Source organism: Centruroides sculpturatus, unplaced genomic scaffold (genome assembly GCF_000671375.1).
Source record: "Centruroides sculpturatus isolate CEXI.00-Female unplaced genomic scaffold, Cexi_2.0 scaffold300, whole genome shotgun sequence".
Classification (NCBI taxonomy): domain Eukaryota; kingdom Metazoa; phylum Arthropoda; class Arachnida; order Scorpiones; family Buthidae; genus Centruroides; species Centruroides sculpturatus.
The window spans coordinates 99,625-110,824 of record NW_019384507.1 but is presented as its reverse complement, the minus strand read 5'-3'; the positions used below and the strand labels follow the sequence as shown (position 1 = coordinate 110,824).

At 32.8% G+C, this 11,200-nt stretch overlaps 1 protein-coding gene across 2 annotated transcripts in view; it reads right to left on the bottom strand.

Annotated features, from left to right (window-relative positions):
- Positions 1 to 1,482: 1,482 nt before the first annotated feature.
- LOC111622255 (Golgi to ER traffic protein 4 homolog) overlaps positions 1,483 to 11,200 on the bottom strand; it is a 51,443-nt gene continuing 41,725 nt past the window's right edge. The window contains exons 6-9 of one of the 2 annotated variants that reach the window (XM_023364605.1): positions 9,771 to 9,911; positions 9,627 to 9,702; positions 9,492 to 9,561; positions 9,150 to 9,413 (exon numbers count right to left, since the gene is read on the bottom strand). In XM_023364605.1, coding sequence (XP_023220373.1) covers positions 9,289 to 9,413; positions 9,492 to 9,561; positions 9,627 to 9,702; positions 9,771 to 9,911 — 412 coding nt within the window. In that variant the 3' untranslated portion in view covers positions 9,150 to 9,288. Of the gene's footprint in view, positions 2,378 to 9,149; positions 9,414 to 9,491; positions 9,562 to 9,626; positions 9,703 to 9,770; positions 9,912 to 11,200 lie in introns of those variants that run through there. The other variant, XM_023364606.1, reaches the window with a different exon arrangement.

Here is an 11,200-nt window from a genome sequence, read left to right as displayed (position 1 = left end):
AAGTAATAACCTGATCCTCTATTTACTTATCCGGTTCAAAAGTAGTTAAGTTTGAAGAATGCTTGATCTCGTTTCTTGCATGATTTCATCTTATAGAAGTTAAACTTACAATTTATTATAAGGAAATTGCATGTTAATTCTCCTCTACCATTAAATACAGAAGCGAAGAGATATTTCGGGATTTTTTACTTTATTTTTATACGCTATTTTCTATTTTTAAATTCAAAATTTGGCGTATAACATGATTTCCCTTTGAAAAAAACAAATATATTCCTTAAAATCGTTCCGATTGGTCAATAATTTGTATATTCGAATTTAAAAATTCAAAATATCTCCAATCGGATGGAATCAAATCCAAACCGGACCGATTATTGGTCGGATTTGAAATTTTAAATATAAATTACAGCCAATTAAGCTCTCGATTTCCGATCAAAACACCAATGAGGCGGAAGATTGTCGTTTTCGAATTCGTGTTCGGTCAATAAGCATTAAGTTATGGCGACTTTTATGTTTGGGACGTTCGTACGAAGGCAAACGGCAGAAATATTCGCGCGCAATCGAGTAAATTAATCGAACGACGTAGCAAATGTTTAAAAATCGATCTGATGACGATCCATTGCGAGTGGGTGGAAATGAGAGAGTGTCGCCATCTGTCGTGCGTTTGAGGAAGATTATTCAAGCTGTACCGGACGAGACGCCATGCCAATCGGTTATCTGACTAAAAAACGAACGACTAAAACGATGCCTCCGATTTATTACACTGCAAGAGTACTTAAAGATGTTCCTATCAAATAACCGGTTAAGGTTAAGTTAGATGGAGCACGTGTCAGCAGCGTTAGAAGAGGCTGTTATATATGACCCCTAGCGTCTACAATTGCAAAGTAATGGCGGAGTAACTTGACCACTTTAACGATCAAACATTATCGTCTATATTCAGCGGTTAAATGTTTTCGCCGCATTTCTCAAAGTCAGGCCATTTAAGGTGTGAAGGGGGACCGAAATTCCAAAAAAAGTTACCTCTCATTGATCTTGGGTTTCAATTTCGAACCTAGCCTAAAGAATATATTGCATACCCTGCCACACTGTTGAAAAATCACCCTCCTAACCGTGGCAATAGGATACCGCCTGCCTTGATTCTAGTTGATCCGGCACCCATTTTAGCTTGGTCATGCTGCCCACTACGCTTTGAATCATCCCCTTAGTTTCTAAGATAATGCAAGAAACAGAAGTCTGATAGGAATTTTGAATTCATACATTAGTTTTTACTTATTTTCTTTTTATTAAAAACCTGTCAACGTCTCCAAAATTTGATTCCTCTTCAATCTCCTGCGCATCGTACAAATGGTGTCATATTGCGTGCAGTCGTGGAGCGGCCGATTCCGCGCAAAATAATTTAATTTCTCTGTTTGTAATAAAATTTATTATTACACAATAAAAGTTTTACGATAATAATATTTGACATTACAATTGTATATATATATATTTAGTTTGTTTCCTGCTATTAAAATTTCATTTCTTCTAGAGCTTTTTCTTTTTTATATCCTCAAAGTTCTGTGGTACTTTGGAGACTAAAATTTGAAGGATGGCGAGAAGATATTTAATTATTTGTTAAGTTGTTAAGTTACTGTTCTAAAATAAACATTTATCAAATTCTATAATATCTGTTACTGTTTTCTGTGAGGTGAAAATAGAAGGGAAAAAGAAAAATAAAAGAGAAATTAGTCAAATCTACTGATATGACTTCAACAAATTTATATACAAGGAGACATATCTGTATCCAAATATGAAGAATAAAATATATATATATTTTGTATGTATGTATATATATATATATTGTCGACTCCCCTCCTCCCTAGATCCAGAGTTGAACAGAATTTTCAATGTTAAAGAATTTACAATATTTTTTTCTTTGATCTGAACATAAATTAGATGCTAATCACCGATAAACAATTTAGTCCAATTCTTCATACTGTATTGTCTCCAATGTGACCTTTGACGGACCCGGGAGTGCCATGTTTTCTTCGCTACTCATGTCATCATCCTCTAAACTGCTGAATAGTGACTGAAGGATGTTTCCAAAAAGGCCTTGCTGTTTTGGTGGCGGTGGAGGCATTCTGAAAAATAACTGGCCAATTTTATCAAGATATTTTAAATAAGTTAGATCGCGATTTAATGCTATCCGATACTGCTCACACAATACTGTAAACACAGGCAGCTTCCCATTGTCAATGGCAGGAAGAAGAAACCAAAGAAAATTAAGAAGTGGTAAAAGAAAGGGAGGTGCTGGGTTTACTTTTGGATGTTTCTGTGCATATGCGTGGAATGCTATTGTTGCTGTCGCTTTATTTTTAAGGCACAAATATTGGAAAACAGCTTGCGGTGCTGAGTATGTGCCTCGAGCACCTAATAAAAACGATTGATTGATTGATTGGTTAACATTTACACCCCACATGGCCAGCTTACCGATGAAGCCTTAAGCAAGGCCACCTAGGATGACCACAGGCCATGACTGTTGGGGGTCAACTGGAATGTGCACCACCCCCATTGGGATGCGGGTCACGCTCTTTTCACATGGCTTTTGACGGCTGACTATGACTGCCTCAATTCCGGGGAACCAACCCAATTTTTCTATGGAGGTGAATCAGCTATCGATATAACTTTTTGCTCAACCGATCTTCTGGGCTCAACAATGTGGGAACCGTGCAGGGACACGTTGACAAGTGATCATGCCCCTATTGTGACAACAGTGAAAATGTCGGGGCCCCTCTTGGATGCACAGTTTCCCACGTTAAGTATCGAATGGACTGGATTTGGTATGCAAACTGCTTGCGGCATAACCTCAACCCCCACCTCACACTTACAGTGCCTTTTTTTGGATAGTTCGGCAGACGATTTCGGACACTACGAAGTGCTCACTTGCCCCTGTGTAGGCACCTACGGGTGAAGAAGTGGCTGGCCTTTAACTTAGCCTGGAAATTAGCATCCCTAACTTGGTGGAGAACGTATAAAAAGCTGAGTGCAGAGCTCCGTCAGAGCATATGTCAGTTTCGGCGAGAGTGGTGGAGTCAAATCTGTTCTAGGCCCCTCACTACATCCGTGATCTACCGGATTTTCCGACATCTACATGCCCGTTGGAGAACGCGGAGGATCACTTTATCCTACAGAAGCCTATAGTACTTGTCACGCCACACCAACAGGTGGAGGAGTTGGCGAAGTCTTTTGGTCACTCTCAACCACAGGGGTGTTTTATGCCCCTACCAGAACCTAGCTGGCCACAGGCAAGAGGCGTCGAACAGCCCTTCACGCTGCAGGACATCCAACAGGCCCTCCGTAGGCTCAAACCAACTGCACTGGGCCCAGACCAANATCAGCGATTCCCAACCTGTGGTACGCGTACCCCTAGGGGTACGCGATAGGTTGTTTAGGGGTACAGAAAAAAGTTAGTTATTATGGCAGAAAAAATAATATATTATCTATCACAAACTAATAGTATTAAAAAATTATTAGATAAAAAATGTTCCTTGCAACAATCACAACTTTATTATACATTTTTTTCTTTTAGGTTTTTTTCCTTTAATTTAAAGTTACAATATGTAAAATTAACAATACGGTTACTCACTAAATTTCTTAAATGAGGGGTACAATCTAGAGATATGACATGTCACGGGGTACGCTAATGAAAAAAGGTTGGGAACCACTGTTATAGAATATTAGATGTACCAGTACTAATTATCTATTATAGTGGTTCTCAAAGTTATCAATCTGCAAACCACTTATATCTCTGTCTACCTCTTACTCTGTAAATACCACCTTAGATAGCAATAGATTGTAACAAAATACTTTGTCTATCCAGTAATCTAAGAGAGATGTGATGTATGAAAATATTTTCTCTCTAGCATTATAGCATAGAATTGCATTTTGAAAAAATGGCTATATGAATCTGCAAACCACTTGGTACATGCTCTGAGAACAACCAATGTAAATGACATTATGAGTGTTTTTTTTATTCTCAAGACAGGTTGCAAAATTTTTAATAATTTGATTTGATATAGGTCACATGATTACATACAAAAAAAACTGCCTCTAGACACGCAACAGGCCAGCTGCCTCCAAACATATTGAAGTTGCACCAGAGGATGCCACTTTTTGCTTCTGGGAAATCTCAAAGTGTTTTGCTAGAGAGATCAGAGATTCTCAGATATTGCCGAGTAAATAAGAAAACAGCACAAAGCATCCTCTCAGATCTCTGAGTAAATAAAAAATACATCCTATGGCTTTCAAACACAACTGAATGAAATCTAACAAGGTAATGACATTTAATAAACAAACATAATTTAAAATTATATTAAAATTCAAGAACACATCATCAAGAATTATGAATATTTTAATTAGAGTTATCCAAATTATCAAAAATTGCCGTATTGGTAATAAACAAATATCTTCAAAAAGATAGACAGTAATTTACTGTTATTTCTTTTATATAAAATAAATAATCAATGTATATGTATATAATATCATATATGAAGTATTTATCTTAATTTCTTAAATTAATTCAAGTCTTCTACTTCTAAATAATCTGTAAATCAAATTGGAATTAATAGAGCATTTGTATGCATCTGATACAAACTCTCTTAATTCAACTGTTATCAGAACAGTCTTCACAATTTAAGATATTGAACTTCTTAATATAGCATTTACAATTTTTGTTTAAGAAACAAAACATTTATTTTAAATTATAATTTAATATAATCAACAGAATTAGTAATTTTTTATTTTTTTCACACTTCTTTGTCTTTTTCAAAATATATTTATCCTTATTTATGATTTATTCACATCACAGAATAAATTTCTGGGAAACAAAAATTAGTTTGCATTTTTACTACTAGGTGAAAATATGGCACTTCAAGAACAAGTAATGTAATGTTATGCAAATTACTGTAGAAATAAACACAACATAATGCAGCATATTACCAATATTCTGACCAAAATGCTTTGCACACTGACTGATCACTCCATATTAAGCTCCCAATGCTCCCAAACACAGATGGCTCACAGATTTGAACACAGTGCATAAAATAATATTTTGCTTTGCCAATTTATGGTTTTTTCTCAAAGCATCATATTTTCTCCCAGTGACAAAAATATGAACTAATTTTTGTTTTCCAAAAATTCTCAAGGTGTGACCATCCTGTAGACTAGGGATTGTATACTGGTTTACCGATTTACCGGTTAACCAATAAATTGACAAAAAAACATTTGATAAACTTACTGGTAAATTTCAAAAATTTACCGGTAATTCAGTAAATGAAAAATCCATACTAGAAATTTCTATGTAGAAAATATTGTGTTTATAGATATTTAAAAGGGCTAAAGGGACATTGAAAATAAACAAAAACAGGTAAGTGTAAGCAACAATTTACCTCATTATTAATTTTATGTGAGATATTTTTCATTTAATTTTAATTTAATGACCATTCGTTCAGCAAGTGTTGAATCAGAAAGGGTATTCTCAGGATCTGGATTATTTTGTACAAAAATTAAATCAAAATTAGGAGATAAGACTATAAATAATTTAGGTTTCTTGAGAAGTTAATTTTTTAAAAAATGGTAATCAATAAAATGGTATTAGGTACTATATATTATTTTTGTTGTATTTTTATTTTTCTGTTTATTTCTATATTTATTATTATAGTTTGTTTAGAATAACACTTTAATTTTTATATTTTTTATATTTGATATCTTTGAAATAAAAATGTGAAATGGAAATCATAATGACTTATATTTTTTATCACCTTAATTTTATTTTTCAAGAAAAAAAATTTACCGGTAAACCGGTATTTTAATTTTCATTTACCAAATTACTGGTAAATGAAAAATTCGGTAAATTTACAATCCCTACTATAGACTAAGTTTCCTCAACAAATGTCTATTCAAACTGGCCCGGTGGACTCCAAATAGGGTCAATTTAATTAGAACCATTCTGTATACATTATATACTATTCCATACTGAGATTCACTTTTCTAATTTGTGATTTGTTATAAACTTTTTGTTGCCAAGCAAACATTAGTAGTCTAAAGAGACAGCAATCACAGAACAGGAAATCAAGGTTAAAAGAATAAGAAAGCATTCTGTCATTCCATATCCCAATTTAATTTAGTCAAGTCAGTATATCCAATTAGATTAAATGTAGGACATTAATTTGATCAAGAGGAAAACAATCACCTGAAAAAAGGTTTAGATTATTTTTTCAGTGTTGTTTTTTTTTAATTTGTCATAGCATATAGTTTTTGTTAGCTTGTTTGGATTATCTTGTTTATCAATGGCAGAATCTTGAATTATTTTGATTTAATTGGACTTTTACTCTCAAACTTCATTCTGTTACATTTGTTTCTAAGAAAAAAAAAATACAGATCATCACAACTGATAGACTATTAAAATGGGAGTAAGAAATTTTGTTTTCCTTTCCTGAAATAATCGATTTAAACATGAAGTTTAAACTTATATTTCATTATGATGATAAATGTTGTTTTTAAACAGTTAAAAGTTGTCATAAATATATTTTAATACTAATTTATATATAATTACATTATTTTTATTTCCATAAGTTTAAGAGTTTGGATAAGAGTATAATTCTTATCCAAACGCTTCTGTCTGAATTATTAATTTTCATAATTAATAGGTTTAGTAATTAGCTAAGATAGTTAATGATAATTGAGAATTGAATTCTATAAAACTAACAAAATTACAACTAATAACTTTTGTTAAAAAGCATTCATAAATTCTATGTTAATAAAATCAATATATACTAATCTTTCATAAAATTTTTATAATTCTCATTTATAAAATATTATAAAGCTAGCTACATTCTTCAGCTAATCTATGCTGGTCATTTGTAAGTATTGAAGGTTTAAGTCACATAGTGGTGTAAGCAGAGTTTAAAATCTTCTACTTGGTTAGCACCCTCCCCATTAACGCCACATTTACAATCGTCAAAAATTCGGAAAACTGAGGGGTCAACAAAGGGAAAGAAATGGCTTGGTCAGGGGATAGAGAAGAGAAAGGTTCCCACCTTTCATCCAGGACACATGTGGATCATATGTAAAATTCATCTGTGCTTGTGATCACCTTTCTTTTTAGTTCAATTATTATATTCTTAACATTTGTGTTATTACAAATTGGCGCAGTTGACAGGATTTCAGTACACAAACTGTATATATAGTTTGTGTACTGCCTTTCAAATTCATGGTTCAGAAGATAGAAGACTCGTACTTTATCTCCCGATATCAACTGGAAGGGGAAGATGAATGGATGGAAGTCGACCAAGAATTTCAAGGAATTGAAAATCATCCCGCAATTTCATCCTTGTCAGTTTTTCGAACTACTATCTGGACGATGATGAATTATTGGACACTATCTATTTCATTATTGAAGACAGAAGGTGAGCTCTATCTTAATAAAACTTTAATATGACCGGTTGCCTTGGACAGTTAGTCTGACCTGAAGTCGGATGTGTTGGCGCAAATTGTTCAGTTGCAAAAGCTGTATGTGAACCAACAAGCCTAGACATTGAAGATTATGAACTCCTTTCAGCAAACCATCGAAAAAATGTCACTAAACTCATCTTGCGATATGATCAACATAGAAAAATATGATGGAAAATCAGAGGAAGTGATAATTTGGATAATTTCATATGAACATGCGTGTGCATCTCACAATTGAATTACAGAAGAACAAAAGATCCGTAACTTTCGAAGTTATTTGGAAGGAACCGATGTGAAATGATACAATTCTTGAGAATTAGATAGGGTTGGTGATAATTGGGAGGAATGGAAAAACTCCTTTCTTAGTGCATTCAAACAGAATTGGATCCAACTGTCCATATTAGCAGATATGTGGAAATATCATGGTGTTCACTATTATAATATTATTTTGAAAAACAATGGCATACCCAACTTGCATCTCCTGATATTGGGAACAAAGGTTTATAACCATGGTAATGCATGGACTACCGGCGGATATGCAAGCAATTCTTCTACAACAAAATTTAAATGACAAAAAAGACTTATGTGAACAAATTGGTACCTACCAAGAAATTGGCACCGAAAAAAAATCAAAAGAAGAGATAATAATATTCATGGTAACCGGAGTTTCACCTCTGTGAATTAAATTGATAATGGTGTCCCCTTTTGGTAGTAACTATTTGGATAAGAATCTGGGAAATAGGGAAGAAGCAAAAAACGAGTAAGAGAGGTTTACCGATCCCTCTGACAAATCAGATCATAATGATTCCCTAATTTTCTCAATGAAAGTGAATAACATGCATTGCTCAGTTTTTCTAGATCCAGATCCACAATCAACCTAATTAATCCTAAACTGGTAGATAAATGCAAACTAAAATCCCATCTGATACATAATCTTAAAAATAATTTAATGGAGCACTTACTGTATATAAAGGTGTTTTAGTCACTATAAAGTTTAGAGACCAAATCTGTTGGGATAGGATCGTGTAAGAAGACAATTCCTGTTTTTTTTTTTTTTTTTTAAATAGTAACAGCCCAAGAAAGACTGTTGGATTTTGAATGCGTGGCCACTGATTAGTCGTCAGATCATCACACCACCAGCAGACCTCCGACAGAGCACCAAATCACTCATTGGTCGAGGATCACACCACTCTACATATTTGCATAGTGTTACAGCAGGTAACCATTGATTGGTCGGCAGGGAATCACACCACACAACATATTTGCATAAAGTTATGGTTCGGTAAGCACTGATTGGTCATCTAGCCCGCTGATTATGGCTATAAAAAAGTTAATGTTGAAGCAGGAGATTTAAGTTCGACTTAGGACTTCACGTTGGAAGCAAGTTCATTGTAGATCTTCAAGTGTGCATCAAAGTTTGAGTTAAGTCTGGATTAGTCTCACTGTCTGTTCTTCAACTGCTGGAAGGAGATTACTTCTAGCCAACAATTCGTCGATTCATTGCAAGGTGTCTTCTTGACGGACCTGATCAGCACATTGAACTATCTGAACTTTGTTAATGTAATTGGCGCACTGAGTTGGTCGCCAATTGTGAAATACGAACATTTTAAACTTCACTGAATCCAACACATAGAAGCAATTATCATTAAGGAAATGGACTNTATTTTGTATGTATATATATATATATATTGTCGACTCCCCTCCTCCCTAGATCCAGAGTTGAACAGAATTTTCAATGTTAAAGAATTTACAATATTTTTTTCTTTGATCTGAACATAAATTAGATGCTAATCACCGATAAACAATTTAGTCCAATTCTTCGTACTGTATTGTCTCCGATGTGACCTTTGACGGACCCGGGAGTGCCATGTTTTCTTCGCTACTCATGTCATCGTCCTCTAAACTGCTGAATAGTGACTGAAGGATGTTTCCTATAATTTTAAAAATTAATTTTTAGTTCATGTAATTGAATCATAAAGGAAGAATGAATGGGATGAAGTTTAACTCACCAAAAAGGCCTTGCTGTTTTGGTGGCGGTGGAGGCATTCCGAAAAATAACTGGCCAATTTTATCAAGATACTGTCGACGTAAAAACAATTTAGAATGTGATATGCTAATGACTTATCTTGGATAAAATAACTTACTTTTAAATAAGTTGGATCGCGATTTAATGCTATCCGATACTGCTCACACAATACTGTAAACACGGGCAGCTTCCCACTGTAGGAAAAAAGTTTTCTTTTAAACTTTATTCAAAATTATAAATATATTTATAATATTTTTCTTACTTGTCAATGGCAGGAAGAAGAAACCAAAGAAAATTAAGAAGTGGTAAAAGAAAGGGAGGTCCTGGGTTCACTTTTGGATGTTTCTGTGCATATGCGTGGAATGCTATTGTTGCTGTCGCTTTATTTTTAAGGCACAAATATCTATAAAAAAATAATAATAATAAATTCTGACCAAAAATGTATATTTTATGTTTTTTATCCGAACATTTTCGTTAAGAATTAATTTCCATTATTTATTTAGTCATTTTTAATCAAATTTATTATTATAACTGATATAAAAAGTTATGTTATGTTATGTTAGTGTTATGTAAATAATGAAGTCTCTTTGAAATCCTAAAAGGAAAAATAAAGCGATCTTTTGAATTAAACACTAATGAATTTAGTTACAGTCATACATTTTTAACTTAGAATCCAACTTTTGCCAAGATCAGGATTAAAACCAAGAAAAATTGCAAGTGCGAGTCCTTTTATTGCATCGTCTATTCAATTAGAAGATTCTCTGTAACTTCTAACTCAAATATAATGTTTTAAAGTTGGATCTACTAAAGCAACTATTAAAACTTAGTTATCGTAGAAGAAGAGATTTCTAATTTGTTAAATTCAAATTAAATTGTTGCTTAACATTTTCTCTAATGTTTGTTTATACTGTTATTTAATTAAAGTGCTACATATAAATAATTTAAAGAGAATAATTAAAATTATTTTTCTACATGTTTCTAGCAATAATCAAGTGAGAGATTTGTAAAAGTTTTCATGATGATAACCATATAATTGGAAATAAAAGCAACTTGTCAAGCTCATAACTTTAATTATTAAAATTATTTTCTTTGCTCGCTGCATTTGTTATTTTATTTGATAAATTATTAAATAAAAAAAATTTTCTTTTATTAGAATTTACTCTGCTTTTGTAACTGTTTTAAGAAGTTTAATTTAAACTTTTCAAGTATTATAGTTTGCTGAATACAGATACTTTAAATATAATTAATATTATACAAAAATCTAAGTTGAATTCAACAAACAAAAAAATGTTTAATATGCCAATGAAGTTTTAATTAAATACTTTTTCTTAGTGTAAACTTAATGGCAGATGTTATAGAACAGCGATTCCCAACCTGTGGTACGCGTACCCCTAGGGGTACGCGATAGGTTGTTTAGGGGTACAGAAAAAAGTTAGTTATTATGGCAGAAAAAATAATATATTATCTATCACAAACTAATAGTATTAAAAAATTATTAGATAAAAAATGTTCCTTGCAACAATCACAACTTTATTATACATTTTTTTCTTTTAGGTTTTTTTCCTTTAATTTAAAGTTACAATATGTAAAATTAACAATACGGTTACTCACTAAATTTCTTAAATGAGGGGTACAATCTAGAGATATGACATGTCACGGGGTACGCTAATGAAAAAAGGTTGGGAACCACTG